The 22,356-nt window shown below is 41.7% G+C and overlaps 1 protein-coding gene across 2 annotated transcripts in view; it reads left to right on the top strand.

The window, feature by feature from the left end:
- Positions 1-20,367, top strand: part of LOC110491848 (MORN repeat-containing protein 1) — an 82,689-nt gene extending 62,322 nt beyond the window's left edge. For both annotated transcript variants that reach the window (XM_021565656.3, XM_021565657.3), the window contains 2 exons: positions 14,464-14,534; positions 19,869-20,367. In XM_021565656.3, the coding sequence (XP_021421331.3) occupies positions 14,464-14,534; positions 19,869-20,011 (214 nt within the window). In that variant the 3' untranslated portion in view covers positions 20,012-20,367. The remainder of the gene's footprint in view (positions 1-14,463; positions 14,535-19,868) is intronic.
- The last annotated feature ends 1,989 nt before the right edge of the window (positions 20,368-22,356 follow it).

Below are 22,356 nucleotides of genomic sequence, written 5' to 3' on the forward strand. Positions count from 1 at the left end.
TGTACTGGAGTGTGGACCACAGTTCTTCTAAACAAATCATTGGCCAGAGCGTCAAGTGTGTGCTCTGAACACTCCAAGAGCGAAACAAGATGGGTGAGACTAAAGCTTAAGAGGGTGTGAACGATGTTGAATGGGTGTAGACAAGGAATAGCTCTTCAGTAGATAACAAAACATTCAAAGGCCATTTTCTCAAGTGAGTTTACAAGTTTATCAACTTTCAAAGCAGAATTACTTTCCCATTCCCAATGCAGTATATGATATACAATTTTGTAGCTCTGAGTCTCTACTTTTCTGCAATGTAAAGAACACAATTTAAAATTTTGCTACATAAGACCGAATCCAGGTGGTGAGTCACATATGCTCCTATAAACCAATGAGGAAATGGGAGAGGCAGGACTTGCAGGGTGTCAAGCATCAAAAATAGAACCAAGTTTTACTTTAGTGCCTGGCTACGAAGAGCAGTTTGGATGAAATGATTGAATAACATGTTTGTGTAAATTGGCTACATGGACTATCTGCATTGACCCTTCTATTTTATTTTTGCACTGTCCCTATTCACACTCACACACTCACTCTATGCACATTCTACTCACTCACTCACTCACTCACTCACTCACTCATACTGACTCTATACACATGCATACCCAGTTACCTTACCCTACCACTCCAGTATCCCTGTAAATATGGTATTGGCACTGACCCTGCATATAGCTCACTTACTTTCCTGTGTTGTTCTTATTCCTATTTCTTGTGTTTTTCTTCCACTTGACTTGTTTATAAATGTTTTCTAGTACTACTGCATTGTTGGGAAAGGGCAAGATCCTCATGGATCCTTGCAGAGAGGAAGTTACAGCATAAAGGGAAAGGGGATACCTAGTCAGTTGCACAACTGAATGCATTCGACCACATTAAACCCAACCCCTCTAGGTTACATTGGATAGATTTTACTCATTCTGTATATTGAAAATGTTCACCCTCACAGCGTGTGTGCCATTGCGACAGGAAAATGTCACCCTTAACGATATCACCAACCATTTCCCCAAAAATATTATTGAAAACATTCTGACTTTAACAAGAGAACTAAAGAGTGTAGTCTGGAACTCAGGTAATGGAGCCCCGGGCACTGGCGACATGATCAACATGAAATAAATAATGTGTAACCACGGGGGGGGGGGGGGGCTAACCGTCCGCCCGGCCTCCATGCTGCCACTACTGGGAGTATTCATGTTTTACTGTACAGCTGCTGCACTGTTTTAATGAACTACACAATGAGAGCTGGGCTGCTCCATCAAATACTACATTCCCTCTCTCACTGCGGTCTGCAGCACTGTCTCGTAATTACTCCCCTTGTAAATTCCATTCCATAGAATACAGCTGCATGTATTACCGTTCAGAGTTGTTGGCAGCTGAGATTTCACTTGTTTTCTTGGAACTAAAGCAAGGGTGTTGAAGATTTTTTTAATTTTTTAAGAGATGTTGCAATGTATTGGATTCGTGTTTTTTAAGTGTCAGAAATTATGGAGTATATCAGCAAAGGGTGTCACTTTCAAGGGTAATTTTGTTATAAGTGTAAATGTTTGTGCTGTATGTACAGTGGGCTCGGAAATGATTGACATCCTTGATAAAGATGAGCAAAAATGAATGATACATACTGTGATAAAACATTTGGAGAGTATGTCTTTACTATAAACGTAACAGGTGAAGTTTTGTTCCCATGTTTCATGAGCTGAAATAAAAGATCCTCAAAATGTTCCATATGCACAAAAAAGCTTATTTACATGCCTGTTAGTGAGCATTTCTCCTTTGCCAAGATAATGTATCCACCTGACAGGTGTGGAATATCAATGAAGCTGATTAAACATCATGATCATTACACAGGTGCCCCTTGTGCTGGGGAAAATAAAAGGCCATTATAATGAGCAGTTTTGTCACACAACACAATGTCACAGATGTCTCAATTTTGATGGTGCGTGCAATTGGCATGCTGACTGCAGGAAGGTCTAATGATCAATTGTCCTTTTAAAATGATAAACTTGGATTAGCTAACACAACGTGCCATTGGAACACAGGAGTGATGGTTGCTGATAATGGGCCTCTGTACGCCTATGTAGATATACCATCAAAAATCTGCCGTTTCCAGCTACAATAGTCATTTACAACATTAACAATGTCTACACTGTATTTCTGATCAATTTGATGTTATTTGAATGGACAAAAAATAGCTTTTCTTTCAAAAACAAGGACATTTCTAAGTGACCCCAAACTTTTGAACAGTAGTGTAATTGGCAAAAGTGGGCATGTAAGCCATCCATACCCGTTGTGACACACTCACTTCCACATCTTGTTTTGGACATGACTGACATTATGACCAAAATGATCCTATTTACACTTACTAGTAAATCTTGACACTAGAATTAATGTTTCTGATTCATACTGATGGCACATAGGCCATTTGTAACCAAGAAGTTGATTCTAGGAGGCAGTTCCACTTTAAGGTCAACGGCATCATAAACTTTACCCAGTACCAGGACATTTTACCCCAAAACCTGGAGGCTAAAACAAGACAAGCACATATCAAAATCCACAAAAATGATTAATTAGCCACAACATCAAAATTGTTCTATGCCCATCTCAGTCTCTCTGGATTTGAAACCCATTGAAAATGTGTGGTTTTAATTGAAGAGGCTAGTCCATAAGTGCATACTAAGGATATCAAGGATCTGGAAGGATTCTGTATGGAGGAATGGTCTAAGATCCCTCCCAATGTTCTCTAACTCTAAAACATTTTAGAAAAAGGCTCAGTGCTGTTTTCCTCGCACAGTGAGGCATTGGAAGGTATTACAAATCATTTTGTCTCCTTCCATATTTTGAACGTTTTATCACTTGTTAAAAAAATTATCTTTCTCTGAGAAATTGTAGTAATATAAAATAATATAATTTCCCAATGTGCAATACAGTTCATTATTTCAATTATTTATTTTAGACAGTTATTTTTTTCAAGGGTGTCAATCATTTCAGACCCCACAGTACACTGTGTACAAAACATTATAAACACCTGCTCTTTCCATGATAGAGACTAGGTGAATCCAGGTGAACGCTATAATCTCTTTTTGATGTCACTTGACACAACTGTGGGAAGCATTGGAGTCAACATGGGCCAGCATCCCTGTGGAACGCTTTTGACACCTTGTAGAGTTGAGACTGGTCTGAGGGGAAAAGGGGGTGCAACTCAATATTAGGAAAGTGTTTTTTAAAGTTTTGAACACTCAGTGTATGTTTGTGCTGTATGCTTTGTCCACTACCAGAACCACAAGTCGTTTTACTTAATCTGTCATCAATATTGATACTTTACTTTTCCCCCATATTTCTGTGTTGCTCAGAAGGGCCTATTGCTTCTGCAGTTGGTCCATCTTTAAGCACAGTCTTTGACGTGATTTACAGTAGCAGGAGGTAAACCAGCAGGCACGACAACCACACACGCACACATACACACATCCTCCTCCTCCTCCAAAGGCTGCACACAAAGGTTGAATCATAAGAAAACACACAATGGCACAAGCGAGACAGCTCCCACCACTCTCTATGCACCAGCCAGGAGAATACATTGTACATTAACAATACCCAGAGAAGAAAAAGTGGCTTTTTATACACCTACTGAATAGGTCTGAAAAGCTAGGCTCTGTTCCCGTTGGCGGTGGGGGATAATAACTAAAAGTATGTGCGCTGGGGGGGAGCTTCGGTTTACTCTGGGGTTTCACTGTCTTCACTCCCTAATCCCCCCAGCTCTGCTGGAATAGCTCTTCTGTGACGTAATGCAGGGAGGGAGCTGAAGAAAAGAAACTCATAGCTAAACATATTGAGGGGGGATTGTATAGTATTGCAAGGGAACCTAGCTAACCCCCTCTGAATAAAAAAAAAAAAGCCTCTTGTATGGAGTGTGCATGTTTGGTACGTGCATGCGTGTGTATGTACGTGCATGCGTGCCTGAGACATACCCAGGGTAGAACACACACAGTAAACCATTAGGCAAAGGCAGGAGAAGTGTTGAAGAAAGGTTCCCCCAACTCTCAGATATAAATCTGGACTGTGTAGAAAAGGTAAACCCTGCTGGTGTAATTGTGAAAAGTTACATCCTACCTAGATGGTGGAACCGTGAAAAGTTACATCCTACCTAGATGGTGGAACGGTGAAAAGTTGCATCCTACCTAGATGGTGGAACGGTGAAAAGTTACATCCTACCTAGATGGTGGAACGGTGAAAAGTTACATCCTACCTAGATGGTGGAACGGTGAAAAGTTACATCCTACCTAGATGGTGGAACTGTGAAAAGTTACATCCTACCTAGATGGTGGAACCGTGAAAAGTTATATCCTACCTAGATGGTGGAATGGTGAAAAGTTACATCCTACCTAGATGGTGGAACCGTGAAAAGTTACATCCTACCTAGATGGTGGAACCGTGAAAAGTTACATCCTCCCTAGATGGTGGAACCGTAAAAAGTTACATCCTACCTAGATGGTGGAACGGTGAAGTTACATCCTACCTAGATGGTGGAATGTTGAAAAGTTACATCCTACCTAGATGGTGGAATGTTGAAAAGTTACATCCTACCTAGATGGTGGAACCGTAAAAAGTTACATCCTACCTAGATGGTGGAACCGTAAAAAGTTACATCCTACCTAGATGGTGGAACCGTAAAAAGTTACATCCTACCTAGATGGTGGAACCGTAAAAAGTTACATCCTACCTAGATGGTGGAACCGTAAAAAGTTACATCCTACCTAGATGGTGGAACCGTAAAAAGTTACATCCTACCTAGATGGTGGAACCGTAAAAAGTTACATCCTACCTAGATGGTGGAACCGTAAAAAGTTACATCCTACCTAGATGGTGGAACCGTAAAAAGTTACATCCTACCTAGATGGTGGAACCGTAAAAAGTTACATCCTACCTAGATGGTGGAACCGTAAAAAGTTACATCCTACCTAGATGGTGGAACCGTAAAAAGTTACATCCTACCTAGATGGTGGAACCGTAAAAAGTTACATCCTACCTAGATGGTGGAACCGTAAAAAGTTACATCCTACCTAGATGGTGGAACCGTAAAAAGTTACATCCTACCTAGATGGTGGAACCGTGAAAAGTTACATCCTACCTAGATGGTGGAACGGTGAAAAGTTGCATCCTACCTAGATGGTGGAACGGTGAAAAGTTACATCCTACCTAGATGGTGGAACGGTGAAAAGTTACATCCTACCTAGATGGTGGAACGGTGAAAAGTTACATCCTACCTAGATGGTGGAACTGTGAAAAGTTACATCCTACCTAGATGGTGGAACCGTGAAAAGTTATATCCTACCTAGATGGTGGAATGGTGAAAAGTTACATCCTACCTAGATGGTGGAACCGTGAAAAGTTACATCCTACCTAGATGGTGGAACCGTGAAAAGTTACATCCTCCCTAGATGGTGGAACCGTAAAAAGTTACATCCTACCTAGATGGTGGAACGGTGAAGTTACATCCTACCTAGATGGTGGAATGTTGAAAAGTTACATCCTACCTAGATGGTGGAATGTTGAAAAGTTACATCCTACCTAGATGGTGGAACCGTAAAAAGTTACATCCTACCTAGATGGTGGAACCGTAAAAAGTTACATCCTACCTAGATGGTGGAACCGTAAAAAGTTACATCCTACCTAGATGGTGGAACCGTAAAAAGTTACATCCTACCTAGATGGTGGAACCGTAAAAAGTTACATCCTACCTAGATGGTGGAACCGTAAAAAGTTACATCCTACCTAGATGGTGGAACCGTAAAAAGTTACATCCTACCTAGATGGTGGAACCGTAAAAAGTTACATCCTACCTAGATGGTGGAACCGTAAAAAGTTACATCCTACCTAGATGGTGGAACCGTAAAAAGTTACATCCTACCTAGATGGTGGAACCGTGAAAAGTTATATCCTACCTAGATGGTGGAATGGTGAAAAGTTACATCCTACCTAGATGGTGGAACCGTGAAAAGTTACATCCTACCTAGATGGTGGAACCGTGAAAAGTTACATCCTCCCTAGATGGTGGAACCGTAAAAAGTTACATCCTACCTAGATGGTGGAACGGTGAAGCTACATCCTACCTAGATGGTGGAATGTTGAAAAGTTACATCCTACCTAGATGGTGGAACCGTGAAAAGTTACATCCTACCTAGATGGTGGAACCGTGAAAAGTTACGTCTTTGATTTGTTGCATCAGGTGAATTGAGTAAAGGCGAATTACAGGGATCATTGGTCGCCCCTTGAGTGACGTCCCCCTCTCAAAAGGCAGCTCCATATCCTGTTTACAATAAACCTCTGCACTCCATGGGTTCTCGCTCTTTCACTCTCCCGCTTCTCCGTCTCTTTCGTCTTCTGCCGCTGTCTCGACAAGACGTATAGTAAAGGAAAGGGATCCCCCCCCCCCCCGCCCCCCCAGACAGAGAAGCGCACTCTCAAAGACATACCCATCACCTTGTGTATTCACTGAAAAGAAACAGCCGGGGGTGTGGGGGGGGGACTGTATCTCCCAGGGGTCCTTTGTAACCTTGATTTTTTTTCCCTCTGTCTTTTTTCGTAAAGATCTTTGGAATGTGCTCTCCAGCTGTAGGAACCCTAGGTGGCTGACGGGGGGGGGATGTTTACAATGCCTCTCTCCCCCCCCCCCCCCTCCTTCTTACACCCCCAGCTCCATCTCCATGTTCTTATTCACAGAAGTAGGTCTAGGGCTAGTTTCCTCAGAATGGCACCACTGCGTATTTTGAAGGCCCCATGTCTGAAACCACAGGTTTGAACCCTCCCTTCCTTTAGTCCCGCAGCGTTCTCATCTTTTGAAAGCTTTTCAACCGCAATAGTGAAATCTCTTGCATTGGTACGCCAGCATAATGCCATAGGGCCTCAGAGTTGCGGAAAAAGCAAAGGAATGGCAACAGACAGCCTTGTGACAGGAAAGCCATTATGTGACGGCTTCATAATGCGACAGAGTCTCGGATTCCAGAGCAAAACAACCCCACAATAATCGCTATACTCCATAGAAAAACCAGACCACTCTCATGCACGACTACTGCTAACCAATGTAATTCCATCATTAGAACCCAGTCCCTTAAATCCTTGCAGAGTTTTTATTTTTTATTTTTCAAGGCTAAAACCTAAATGAGCGAAAATAATTATTCACACACCGACAGTTCCTTCCAAAATGTCACATTGGTTGTTTATGGACAATATGAAATATAGTATGAAAAATCGTGGACCCTTTGGGGGGGGGGGGGGGGGGGGGGGTGTTCTATATCTTGGTTCTGTTTTTGTGGCTCTTTCTTCAGCCTTCAACAATGCCTTGACTTCCCCCATAACTTCCTCTCCAAAGTATAGGCTTGCACAGCCTTTCAGTCAATCTCAGGTTACAGAAAATACAGAAATGTAATCTTGGAGCCGAAGTAAAAAAGGCTTTGTTTGAAATGAGGGACCTTGAGTAACCTATTACGTACAGTATTTGAATCGTGTTTAATTATTTCCTATTGAATTGAGTGGGTTATATAACTTAGCTTGGATCTGTCTTCTGACATGTTTTTCCACTGCTGGAAGGAAATAGCTCAAAGTCCACCATATTAATGAACCCCCATGTGGACAGTAGGAGCGTTAATGTATGTAGAGTTCTTGAAATTAAGAGTTTTACCTGTCTATTTCATTACATATAGTATATATGTTGGCTACTTTAGTGTGTCTGTCTGTACTTTTCAAAAGCTTAGTTTCATTTAATATTACTGTTCTGTTTTTCTATTAAGCTGATATTGATTATAGAGGAATTAAATACCAAAAGAAAGGTTCTGAATAAACTATTTTTTAGGAGATGGGATTGTTATGTACTTGCCCCAAGATGCTGTGGGGGCAGGAACAGAATGTTAAATCACAAGTCACTATTAGAGAGTTAACTAGTTAATAGTGATAGTTCAGCCCAAATCAACATTTCTGTCATTTCCATATCATTAAAGTGTCCTACAGTCAGCCTGACTTCCAAGGAATGTATTGCATATTCGCCCAAAACCTCAACAGTCTTCATTTCCAAAAGGAATGGGAAGAATGTAACCTCACCTTATTACAACTCAATGTCCTTAAATACATCTTGAAATCGGCAAAATAAGTTAAATGTGTAACAAGGGTGCCGGCTGACTTCAGGACACTTAAAGGGGAACTTGGCTTCATTTTTTGGCTTGCTCCTCAAGAAATGGTGGTGGCCATGACAGAAGCCAAACTTCAGTTGGCTTGGTGGTGTGGTTTGATGTGGGTGTGTCTTGGCTGTGTCCTTGCCACCACTAAGACACACCCATCTGTCAGAAACATGCATGCGCTGTTCCCCCCGCTCAATCACAACAAACAAACCCCGGCAGCTGGAGTTCAATAACTAATAGATGTATGGTGAGATGCTGGAGGAGGCTCTGAATAGGTCAGAAGCCTACAGAGTAATATGAGGAGAATGCAATTGCTGAATTTACGTAGATATTTTAAATGAAGTGTTTTGATACCTTTTCAAATGTAGTGAGGTCCATGTATAGAATAAACAACACTTTACGTAATACCATAGAAGCAGTGTTCTGCTATTGTAACAATGTGCACATTTCATCGTTCATGGTCATTTCCAGCCGATACAGATGTTGTGCCTATCTGCATTTTGTCTGGTGGTGATGGGGCTACCTTGGCAAACATGTCAGAGTGGTCAAATCTTCCTGTGTGGTGTCCTGTATACAACAGGAGTTCCCTGATCCTAGTGCAGAAGACAATACAAGTAAAAGTTGTGTCTAGAAAATGTTTTATGCAGAGTTCCAGGTCTCTTTCTAATCAGAGACATCAGTATCAAGCCTGTCAGTCTGGACTTCACAGCATCTTGCAAGCCTCCATGAAGAAAGGACAAAGCTTTTTGCTAATGCACTTCACAACCAAAATGTGTCTACTAATTGTATCTGCTTGGCTGGGGAATTATAGCCTCCTATTTTGTCAATCCGTGTATAGAACTCTTCAGATTTCACATAACATACATTACCTGTCGTTGTTGATGAAGTCGTCTGTGTTATCTGGGCAGTAACTCGGAGCACTATCGGAGACCTCATGATGGCGTATCCTTTTCATAGGAGTCGAGGGAGACTCTGGCAACAATGGAGGAGGTGTCGTAAGGGTACTTATGTCACATGACACACGTTTATTCTGAGGTCTTGCCTGACAAGCTGTGAAAATGGCAAGGGATCAGTTAATGAAATTATTTTTTGAGGTGACTAAATGATTCCAATCATATTGCTGGGCATGATACCCACCTTTGCTCTTTTTGGTAGGTTTCGGCATGACCAAGGGACCAATCATCCCTGAATTATAAGCATAGCTCGAGAAAATAATGGAATCTGATTTGGAAGCTAATTCTATGCTTTTCATACACTACTGTTCAAAAGTGTGGGGTCACTTAGAAATGTCCTTGTTTTTAAAAGAAAAGCTATTTTTTTTGTCCTTTTAAAATAACATCAAATTGATCAGAAATACAGTGTAGACATTGTTAATGTTGTAAATGACTATTGTAGCTGGAAATGGCAGATTTTTTTTAATGGAATATCCACATAGGCGTACAGAGGCCCATTATCAGCAACCATCACTCCTGTGTTCCAATGGCACGTTGTGTTAGCTAATCCAAGTTTATAATTTTAAAAGGCTAATTGATCATTAGAAAACCCTTTTGCAATTATGTTAGCACAGCTGAAAATGTTGTTCTGATTAAAGAAGCAATAAAACTGACCTTCTTTAGACTAGTTGTGCAGTTTTGTCATAATCAGCGCTGTTGCCGGAGAATTGAATGTTCATTTCTCTAGCATAAGCCACCTCCAAAGTCGTTTTAGAGAATATGGCAGAACGTCCAACCGGACTCAAAACCGCAGACCACGTGTAACCACGCCAGCCCAAGTACTCCACATACGGCTTCTTCACCTGTTGGATCATCTGAGACCAGCCACCCAGACAAACTGTGGGTTGGCGCAACTGAAGAATTTCTGCAAAAACTGTCAGAAACCATCTCAGTGAAGCTCATCTGCGTGCTCGTCGTCCTCACTAGCAGTTCTCCGCCTTTACCAACTTCAGTGGGCAAATACTCGCCTTCGATGACCACTGGCATGCTGGAGGAGTGTGATCTTCATGGATGAATCCTGCGTTCAACTGTACCGGGCAGATGGCAGACGTTTGCTCATGTCAACGTTGTGAACAGAGTGCCCCGTGGTGGCGGTGGGGTTATGATATTGGTAGACATAAGCTCCGGACAACTAACACAACTGCATTTTATCGATGGCAATTTGAATACACAGAGATACCGTGACGAGATCCTGAGGCCCAGTATCGTGCCATTCATCCGCCCCAATCACCTCCTGATTCAGCATGTTAAATCATGGCCCCATGTCGCAAGTCTACAATTTCTGCAAGCTGAAAATGTCCCAGTTCTTTCATGGCCTGCATGCTCACCAGACATGTCACCCATTGAGCCTGTTTGGGATGCTCTGGATCGACCTTTACGACAGCGTGTTCCAGTTCCCGCCAATATCCAGCAACTTCACACAGCCATTGAAGAGGGGTGGGACAACATTCCTCAGGCCACAATCAACAGCCTGACCAACTCTATGCGAAGGAGATGTGTCACACTGCATGAGGCAAATGGTGGTCACACCAGATACTGACTGGTTTTCTGATCCTACTTTTATTTTATAAGGTACAGTATCTTTGACCAACAGATGCATATCTGTATTTCCAGTGAAATCCACAGATTAGGGCCTAATGAATTTATTTCAATTCAGTAAGATTTTGAAATTGTTGCATGTCGCGTTTATATTTTTGTTCAGTGTAATTATAATCTCAAAATGGTATGTACCCTATATCAGTCAACATAATCCAAGCCGTCTCATCAGTCTACTCTTGGCCTACTTGAAGTAGGCTACACATTGAGAGTGTGCGTAATTGTGCATGCTGAACGGCTTTCAATATCTGGGAAAATATTCACATCAGGCAGCAGTGTCGTAGAATGTGGCGATGAGACTTGTAGAACCTTACATTGGCAAGGAGAGAAGTGTCACCATGTACAATTTCTTCACTTCACTGTCATTGGTGAACAAGTTGCTTGCAAAGAAAACAAGCCACAAAGTGAGACGGGAGCTCCCACCCTCTGCTCAAAATAAGGCACATGCACAGCCGTTGTATTCCACAACAGTGCTGAAGAATGACAAGACAACAGGGACACAATAGAGAGAAAACCGTAAACTATTCCACACTACACCCAAAAAAAAGTATGTTAGTGTGTCAAGCAAGTGAAAGTTACGAAGATTTATGTCAACAAGGGATAACGGCTAAATTAAAGATGCACACAATGTAAGCATGAGCTGACAATAGTGGACTCTTTTTGACTGCTGTCATAGCTACACTTACAGTGCATTTGGAAAGTATTCAGACCCCTTTTTTGAGAAATGTTTGTAAATGTATAAAAAATAAACAGAAATACCTTATTTACATAAATATTCAGACCCGTTGCTATGAGAGTCCAAATTGTGCTTAGGTGCATCTTGTTTCCATTACTCATCCTTGAAATGTTTCTACAACTTGGAGTCCACCAGTGGTAAATTCAATTGATTGGACATGACTTGGAAAGGTACTCACCTGTCTATATAAGGTCCCACAGTTGACAGTGCATGACAGAGCAAAAACCATGCGATGAGGTCGAAGGAATTGTCTGTAGAGCTCCGAGACATGATTGTGTTGAAGCACAGATCTGAGGTACCAAAACATTTCTGCAGCATTGAAGGTCCACAAGAACACAGTGGCCTCGTCATCTTAAATTGAAGAAGTTTGAAACCACCTAGAGCTGGCTCCATGGCCAATCTGAGCAGTCAGGGTAGATGGGCCTTGGTCAGGGAGGTGACCAAGAACTCGATGGTCACTCTGACAGAGCTCCAGAGTTCCTCTGTGGAGATGGGAGAACCTTCCAGAAGGACAACCATCTCTACAGCACTCTACCAATCAGGTCTTTATGGTAGAGTGGCCAGACGGAAGCCACAGTAAAAGGCATATAACAGCCCGCTTGGAGTTTGCCAAAAGGCACCTAAAGGACTCTCGGATCATGAGAAACAAGATCTTCTGGTCTGAGGAAACCAAGATAAAACTATTTGGCCTGAATGCCAAGTGTCACGACTGGCGGAAACCTGGCACCATTCCTACGGTGAAGTATGGTGGTGGTGGCAGCATGCTTTGGGTATGTTTTTCAGTGGCAGGGACTGGGAGAATAGTCAGGATTGAGGGAAAGATGAAAGGAGCAAAGTACAGGGAGATCCTTGATGAAAACCTGCTCCAGATCGCTCAGGACCTCAGACTGGGGCAAAGGTTCACCTTCCAACAGGAAACGACCCTAAGCACACAGCCAAGACAATGCAGGAGTGGTTTCGGGACAAGTCTCTGAATGTCCTTGAGGGGCCCAGCCAGAGCCTGGACTTGATGCCGGTCGAACATCTCTAGAATTACCTGAAAATAGCTGTGCAGCGAGGCTCCCCATCCAACCCGACCAAATCTTGAGAGGATCTGCAGAGAAGAATGGGAGAAACTCCCTAAATACAGTTGTGCCAAGCAGACTCGAGGTTGTAATCGCTGCCAAAGGTGTTTCAACAAAGTACTGAGTAAAGGGTCTGAATATTTATGTAAATGTGATATTTCAGTTTTATTTTTTGAATTTTTTTTTAACCTTTAATCTTTAGGCAAGTCAGTTAAGAACAAATTCTTATTTTCAATGACGGCCTAGGAACAGTGGGTTTACTGCCTGTTCAGGGGCAGAACGACAGATTTGTACCTTGTCAGCTCGGGGGTTTGAACTTGCAACCTTCCGGTTACTAGTCCAACACTCTAACCACTAGGCTACTCATTATGGGGTATTGTGTGGAACTTTGTATCCATTCACTGATTCATTAATATACAGCAAATCTCAACTGAGTTTCGCAGACGGGTCTTCCCTGGCTGTATGACACTGCTGGGACATAAACATGATGAGCATAGTGTTGTGTACTGACTGTGCACCATGACAGTGTAGCCTGTAGAGCTGTTTATACCGTGTCATTGTGAAAAGATAGGGAAGTAGCTAGGGAAACTGACAGATCAATAACCTTACATTGCTATACTGACTCTAATAAAAATTCACATTGGGCTGTCAAAAAACGTCAGAAAATCAGTCTTTAATTGTTTGGCTGCTGGTTTCATTGTTTGATTCAGGTCTCGTGTGATTGAGACAAAAATATTAGCTAAAGTTAGCTAATGGTACATTTAAAAAAACAAAAAACGCCTACAAAACTTTTCCATACACCCAACAGCTGTTAGATACTGCTGCCTAACAGAGCTGAACTGGCTCTAGTAGCTACCCTAATAGCTAGCTAGCAAGTTCATTCCCTTCAGACAGAACATCAGTTGAGAGGGGATGAAACATTAGCTAACGGTACATGTCAGTTACAATGCTCAGCCCTGGGAATAAATAATTTTTAACATTTTAAGTAAAAAAGCAGTTACCTTGCCGGCTACATCAATCAAATAAAGAGTAGCCAGTTTCTGCTCTGTTTGCTTTTACAAATTGGAGCAAAAGGCGCAACACACACACAGACGGCAGCTACAGACAGCAGCACCATGCTTGTCTTATAAGCCAGCCTTTCAGAACGCCAAACAGCTTAACCAACTACTGTGAGGTGCTTTTTGTATCACTGTGCAATGATAAAGCAATTTTAGAATGTGGGGGGGATCATGTCCCCCCCGTCCCCAGTGAAAGTTGCCCACCTGGGTTTTTGGATGAACTCAGAAAATAAGGTCTGTGGTAAACGTAGGCTTAGGAGATCTTATACGTTTTGTTCTATGAGATCATCTTCATCAATTTAAAAAAGCACATAAAGGCTTCATAAAGGTCATGTTAACTGACAGATATTATTTCATAGAACAAAATAAGATCTCCTAAGCGTGTGTTAATCTCGGACCTTATTTTCATTGTTTACCCAAAAACCTATTCTTTCCCCATTCATTTTCGCCATAGTTTTTTGGACTATAAGCTGGTGAGGTCTATAATCCTCTCTTATGGCCCTCTCAATATCTTTTTGATCTTATGCAGCGTTCATATGCATGTATGTATCAATGCAGTCGAGATAGCAAGACCCTTACTACTCTGTAAGATCTCTTTCCGCTCTTCCGTACTCCGCCAAAAACATAATATGTACTGTTTGATTCTATCTTTCCCATGCTAAAATATTTGTGAAGGTCACTATGGGTTTTTTGTGGCAATAGATAACAGTGGATTAAATGGGCTCTGTGCCCAGTTTAATCGATTGATTTGTAGGTCCCGATTCCGTGATGTTCTTTAAATGAATTGATGAAGCTCTTTCTCTCTCTCTCTCTCTGCAGGTCAAGCACGGGGTCTTGTTTTACCAGCAACACAAAGAAAATCTCCATTGACAGCAGGAGTGTGAGGCCAGGTGACACAGGCGTCTTGTACGCATTATTTTAGAGGCGGCACGAAGTACGTGAGGATGTGGGGGGAGGCCCTCCGGAAGTCTGCAAGTTTTTCAAACATCTGTAATCTAGAGCACAATCATTATGCCCAATTCTATGTAAAATAATAATCCTGCATAGGTCATCTAAGCATAGCTTTTTACCTTTTCAATTGTCATTTTAATGAATGATGCACATTGATTCATTAAGAACGCTTATGTCTTAGGAGTTTAGTAAAACTGCTACACTGGTATATAGTGTCACAACCCAAGAATTAAAGCAATTTGAGTATTTTCTAAAGTCTAGCAACCTTGCCAGCAGACATGTCAGCTAAGATAGTTAGACAAGCTACTCTAACTTGATGATTGATAGTCTGAAATGGCTTGGTAGCTAGTTATGAGGTTGGGAGATTGGGAACCTACAGTTGAAGTCGGAAGTTTACATACACCTTAGCCAAATACATTTAAACTCAGTTTTTCACAATTCCTGATATTTAATCCTAGTACAAATTCCCTGTTTTAGGTCAGTTAGGATCACCACTTTATTTGAAGAATGTGAAATGTCAGAATAATAGTAGAGATTTATTTCAGATTTTATTTCTTTCATCACATTCCCAGTGGGTCAGAAGTTTACATACACTCAATTAGTATTTGGTAGCATTGCCTTTAAATTGTTTCACTTGGGTCAAATGTTTCGGGTAGCCTTCCACAAGCTTCCCACAATAAGTTGGGTGAATTTTGGCCCATTCCTCCTGACAGAGCTGGTGTAACTGAGTCACGTTTGTAGGCCTCCTTGCACGCACACACTTTTCAGTTCTGCCCACAAATGTTCTATAGGATTGAGGTCAGGGCTTTGTGATGGCCACTCCAATACCTTGTCATTGTTGTCCTTAAGCCATTTTGCCACAACTTTGGAAGTATGCTTGGGGTCATGGTCCATTTGGAAGACCCATTTGCATCCAAGCTTTAACTTCCTGACTGATGTCTGGAGATGTTGCTTCAATATATCCACATCATTTTCCTGCCTCATGATGCCATCTATTTTTTTAAGTGCACCAGTCACTCCTGCAAGAAAGCACCCCCACAACATGATGCTGCCACCCCTGTGCTTCACGGTTGGGATGGTGTTCTTCTGCTTGCAAGCCTCCCCCTTTTTCCTCCAAACATAACAATGGCTATTATGGCCAAACAGTTCTATTTTTGTTTCATCAGACCAGAGGACATTTCTCCAAAAAGTGTGTTCTTTGTCCGCATGTGCAGTTGCAAACCGTAGTCTGGCTTTTTTTATGGCGGTTTTGGAGCAGTGGCTTCTTCCTTGCTGAGCGGCCTTTCAGGTTATGTTCATATAGCATTCGTTTTACTGTGGATATAGATACTTTTCTACCTGTTTCTTCCAGCATCTTCACAAGGTCCTTTGCTGTTGTTCTGGGATTGATTTGCACTTTTTGCACCAAAGTTCGTTCATATCTAGGAGACAGAACGCGTCTCCTTCCTGAGCGGTATGACGGCTGCGTGGTCCCATGGTGTTTACACTTGCGTACTATTGTTTGTACAGATGAATGTGGTACCTTCAGGCGTTTGGAAATTGCTCCCAAGGATGAACCAGACTTGTGGAGGTCTACAATTGTTTTTCTGATGTCTTGGCTGATTTCTTTTGATTTTCCCATGATGTCACGCAAAGGCACTGAGTTTGAAGGTAGGCCTTGAAATACATCCACAGGTACACCTCCAATTGACTGAAATTATGTAAATTAGCCGATCAGAAGCTTCTAAAGCCATGACATAATTTTCTGGAGTTTTCCAAGCTGTTTAAAGGCACCGTCAACTTAGTGTATTTAAACTTCTGACCCACTGGAATTGTGATACAGTGAATTATAAGTGAAATAATCTGTCTGTAAACAATTGTTGGAAAAAGGACTTGTGTCATGCACAAAATAGATGTCCTAACCGACTTGCCAAAACTATAGTTTGTTAACAAGACATTTGTGGAGTGGTTGAAAAACAAGTTTTAATGACTCCAACCTAAGTGTATGTAATCTTCCGACTTCAACAGTATCTAGCTGGCTAGCTAAAGCCAACTTCATAAAATTGCTAGGTGGCTAGTGTTACAAAGATACATCAAAACATGTTTGTTTTATTTATTCATCAAGAAGGAATCAATAGCTTGATCAAATTAATTTACAAACATACCTCCTGTGAGTCCTGCACATCAACGGCAGCGAAAATCAAACATTGTGTGTGTCATTGAAAACTCTTTCTCCTCCTCCACTACCGTAGCATATCTTTTGCTCTGTGGTGCACCTTGGAGTGAACCGCTTACTAGGGAGAACGGGGGTACTCTTTGCGTGGTCCAGTCAGTGTGGCCCCTCCGCAAAGTACAGATGACAGATCTTTTTCTAAATAATTATGAGAAAATGTGAGCTTGAAAATTAAGTTTAGTAATTCATTTAAAGGGTAATTCCGCCACTTTTCAACCTCATTTATTATTTCCAGCTCCATACCAGTGTCTAGATATGTGAAAATGGTGTGTTTCTATGATCTCTGGTTAAAAAGATAAGAATCAAGGTCCTAAAAAAATGCTTCTCTGTGACATCCCAGGGTAGGATTAAAAAGTAAGAAAACAAGTTTCTAGACAGAGGGAGGACATTTTATAACAAGCGAGGCTATATTTTGAGGCTTCCCTGACCTGTCAATGTTTTTAATTTGCTGTTTTATGATTTTGTTATACACTTGTGAATTCTATGGTTTTTACTAGATTACTTGTAGTTTTTCATGTTGTCTGTCTGTAATTGTGTAATGACATGGTGCTGCCTATCTTGGCAGGACGCTCTTGAAAAAGAGATTTCAAATCTCAATGAGCCCTTCCTGGTTAAATAAATAAATATACAGGGGGTACCGGTACAGAGTCAATGTGCGGGGTACATGCTAGTTGAGGTAATTGAGGTAATACTGTATGTACATGTAGGTAGAGTTAAAGTGACTATGCATAGGTTATAAACAGAGTTGCAGCAGCGTAAAAGAGGGGTCTGGGTAGCCCTTTGATTAGCTGTTCAGGAGTCTTATGGCTTGGGGGTAGAAGCTGTTAAGAAGCCCTTTGGACTTTGACTTGACTTGTATTGTGCTGGAGATAATGAAAATGATTTGAAAAGTGGTGGACTTGCCCTTTAACATCTGAAAAATGTGAGGGGGCACGTGCCCTTGTGCCCCCTATGGGCATGACTCTTCTGCCAAGTGAGATTAAGTCAGACCTGCCCTATGGTCAAGGTAAAGCCTTTTGCTCATTTTCAAGAATTGAAACTTTCTTTCAGACCCCTGGCAACAAAGTGGAAAGCAAATCAAAAACAAAAATTAAAGGAAAGTATAAGGCAAGTGTTTAACAGATAATAACAGAGCGGAGCTTCCTACAGCATTTCCATTACCCTCTCCTTTCACAGTGTTTCATGTATAAAAAGACTCATAAATATATGGGGGGATATGAAATTAGATTGGTGACGACCATGCAGAAACTGAGCACCTGTCCGCCCATATCCCTTCCCCTCTGAAGTAACCTGCATGCTGGAGTTTTATTTCCAGTGCTGTAGACCTCTGTGGATGTTTTCCTTGGTCGTCTCTGGGAGCATTGTGGCGAGGAGCATGGAACAGGCAGCAGCTCTGTAATTTTGTGTTCCTCCTGCTTTTGGAACTAAAGATGCTCTCTCTTCAGTGTTTTGTAGATTTATTTTTCCTTAATGATATTTCCAGCCTTGCCTAAGGACACGCTATCTAAGATGGAGGATCAAACACAATACGAAGTGTGAGAAATCTCACTCTGCATTATGTTTAACTAGCATATCTAGCATTTAACTAGCATACTGTCTGCGTGCACGTTCAACCAATTGTGAACAAAAAAAGTGAAATTTAGACGTTCCCCTAGTTACTTATGCATGGTATATGAGTTGTACATAGTTTATCTATACGAAATATACAATGCAAAATAATTTGACTTGCACTTTAAGTTAAGAATATTCTCCGAACTGTTTTAGATTTTGCCTTTTATACCCTCTTACACGCACGCACCCACACACACAAGACACACACAAAACTCTCCTTCAGCAAGTCATTCAGCCAGTGACGGTGATATTTCATACGTCAGGGGACATGTGTGGCGGGCCCATAACTCAGGAAGTGGGGCTTATGTTCGGGGAGCCTACCCGCTATAGATACTATACCCCCTAAGCTTACAGACCTAATTCCTCTATCCCATAACACTACCTTTGCCGCTGTGTGGAGGCATGGTATACGTCCCAAATTGCACCCTTTTCACTAGTGCACAATTTTTTTTTACCAGAACCCTATGGGGGCTATATAGTGCCCTGGTCAAAAGTAATACACTACATAGGGAATAGGGTGCTATTTGGGATGCAACCATGATGAAGTGATAGCCCGGAGGAAGAATGCCTGCCCCACGGTAAAACGATCGCCTGGCTGCCACTGCTGCTGAGCTCTCTGTGGACTGGAGCGGTTGGCCAGAGGACAACAGCTGAGGAACCTATCGGCCTAGAGGGCCAGGGCTCTGATGTCTTTGTGCCATGTTAACCCAGCGGATTTACAGGACACAGTGTGATGTCATGGGATATGCCCTGTCAGCTGTGATAGTCCCCTCTCTCTCCGCCTCGCTCTTTCTGGTGTGTATATACGCAAGGCGGATTGACAATTTTTTTTATTTCACCTTTATTTAACTAGGCTAGTCAGTTAATAACAAATTCTTATTTACAATGACGGCCTACCCCTGCCAAACCTGGATGACGCTGGGCCAATTGTGCGCCGCCCTATTACCAGAGGACAAAGGAAGAAAGAAAGTGAACTCAGATGTGATCTTTCTGCACATGTGGCGAACCATTTGCTTCTGAACAGCCTTTCTATCTGTGCAATCGCTGTGGTACTGCATTGCCTATGTGCTGTCATTTATGGTTTGATTTCATTCATGGAATCCAACATAAAACATGAACTCAACCAGCTATAGTTAGCATTAGCTTCATTATTTTCTTCAGGTACTAAAGGATATTTAATCCAGATCAAAATGATTGTGTTGATACTGTTAAACATTATGGAAATGTAACTGTCCCCTCGTCTCAGACAAGGTCATATCACTGCAGCAGTCAACGCCAACCTTCTGTATCAAACAAAGTCCCTTTGACCCTAGGGAGCACCAAGTCTGAAGCCACCAGCCAACCTGTTAACCCATTGACGACTAGACCCATATTTCCTCAACCTTTGTGAGTTGGGAGTACAATGTCACTTAATATTTACATTTTAATTGCTTTTTTCTCTCTGCCATAGGTGAATATGTGATTATGGTGAAAGATGTAACCAACCCACCATTTCAAGGCCAGACCTTATCCCCAGCATTTGCCCTGCTGCGCTTGTTTCCTGCCAAGACCAAAAGTAAAAACAGCCAGACGGACAAAACCAAGAGTAAGTGACGTCCTTCTCAACACGTCAGAGACTTTCATAGAAGACTTTAGAAGAGAAGCATGACACGACCTTCAGCACTCAGAACCTCACAATAAACTCTTCAATGGGACATAAACATGTTTGTTCTAGCATCAACTGTCACATCAACTTTGGCATTTATTACTTCAAATTGTTTATACATGGTCATGTTTTCAGTATGGAAGAATCCAGACATGGTTTTAGTGACAGTTGGGAGAGTGTTCCTCATTGATACAGAGCAGCAGAGTTTATACTTTACTGGAAATGCCCTAAATTATTCTAATAAGGTTCTATATGATTGGAAGCAGCCTCATTTAACCTCAAATAAAAATGAGTGAAATGAAAATGACTGGTGAATGATAATTACTCAAGGTCCAGCATGGCCTCAGAGAATAGACATAACATAGTAACTGTAAATCTCTGACCCGCCAATTAGTATGATATGTTACATTTGGTATGACAGAAGGTTACTTAAGCCAAATGGGTCGTTCCGGGAAATGAGTGCCTTTTGATATTTTAAAGGTCGACTTTGGGCACGAACAACTGACCAACTCCACCCCTTTCTCAATATTCAAACAGAAATAGGGAGTGCCTTTGGTGGTTTGTCTGTGTCATTCTGGTCATGTGAGCCACAACCGACATAGCTAGTTCGTTAGCTAAGCTAGCCAGTAACTCCCCCAGTATGTGTTGACGTCATTTCACAGGATTCGTTTTTGAACTGAAGCTGTAGAGATTGGTAAGAAAGGGCACTTCTGTAGCCAAATATCTTTATTCATATTTTTTGTTTGTTTTTAAACATTAAATGACCTGGTATGATGGTCAAATCAAATGTATTTATATAGCCCTTCGTAACATCAGCTCATATCTCAAAGTGCTGTACAGAAACCCAGCCTAAGACCCCAAACAGCAAGCAATGCAGGTGTAGAAGCACGGTGGCTAGGAAAAACTCCTTAGAAAGGCCAAAACCTAGGAAGAAACCTAGAGAGGAACCAGGCTATGAGGGGTGTCCTCTTCAGTCCTCTTCTGGCTGTGCCGGGTGGAGATTATAACAGAACATTGCCAAGATGCCCAAATGTTCATAAATGACCAGCAGGGTCAAATAATAATAATCACAGTAGTTGTCGAGGGTGCAACAAGTCAGCACCTCAGGAGTAAATGTCAGCTGGCTTTTCATAGCCGATCATTGAGAGTATCTCTACCGCTCCTGCTGTCTCTAGAGAGTTGAAAACAGCAGGTCTGGGACAGGTAGCACGTCCGATGAACAGGTCAGGGTTCCATAGCCGCAGGCAGAACAGTTGAAACTGGAGCAGCAGCACGGCCAGGTGGACTGGGGACAGCAAGTAGTCACCATGCCAGGTAGTCCTGAGGCATAGTCTTAGGGCTCAGGTCCTCTGAGAGAGAGAAAGAAAGAGAGAATTAGAGAGAGCATACTTAAAAAATCACACAGGACACCGGATAAGACAGGAGAAGTACTCCAGATATAACATGGTGCATTGATTAGTTATACAGTTTAAAGGCTTTATTTTTGCGGTTTTGACCAAAGTAGACCTTTAACCCTTTGACACATACGAACACACAGGTGATCATTCTACAGTGGTCCCTGCAGCGTACGCTCAAACCGGTGTGATTAGAACACTTATTTAGAATGTCCCCTTACGATTGATACAACAGTCAGCGTTTGAGCTGGTTACACTGTGTTTTTTCACAGAATTGTTTTGGCACAAACACAGTCTTTACAATGTTATGTCCTCAAATGTTCAGACATTCACAGAAGTAGAGACCGAATAACACAATTCTCTTCCAAACTGGAAAATGTAGGCTACATTAGTCGTAGCGCTAACTGAGGTAAGAGTGACCTAACTAAAGCGGTCATATTTAGCTAACTCTCGGCTGACAGAAATCAAAATATGAATGAACTAATAGCAATTACTATTTACAATTTATCACATCACGGATGACCTCACCATTGATCAAAAATAATTGAGTAAAACACGTTCTACAAATCTAAAGTAATCTGATGATGGGTAGTTTATGCGTGCCACCATATTTGTTTTTTAGTGTCAAAGATAAGAGGTTACAAGATTAGTTGGGTTTGTTTGCAGTATGCGTGTTGAGGGGGGTGTGTCGTCTACCATCATTTATTTACATCATTCACTTCCGGAGGTTTACTCGAAAGATGAGCGAACCATCCCTTCACCTCGTTTTGTTATAACATCTTTGGACTGACAGACGTTTACATGACAATCAGAATGCATTGTATGATGTCAACAAACATGGTGCCACACATAGCTGGCAATTAGCTTGGCATTAGCTCATCATAATTAGTACAACTTTC

Source organism: Oncorhynchus mykiss, chromosome 16 (assembly GCF_057628025.1).
Source record: "Oncorhynchus mykiss isolate SJ-2025 chromosome 16, ASM5762802v1, whole genome shotgun sequence".
Classification (NCBI taxonomy): domain Eukaryota; kingdom Metazoa; phylum Chordata; class Actinopteri; order Salmoniformes; family Salmonidae; genus Oncorhynchus; species Oncorhynchus mykiss.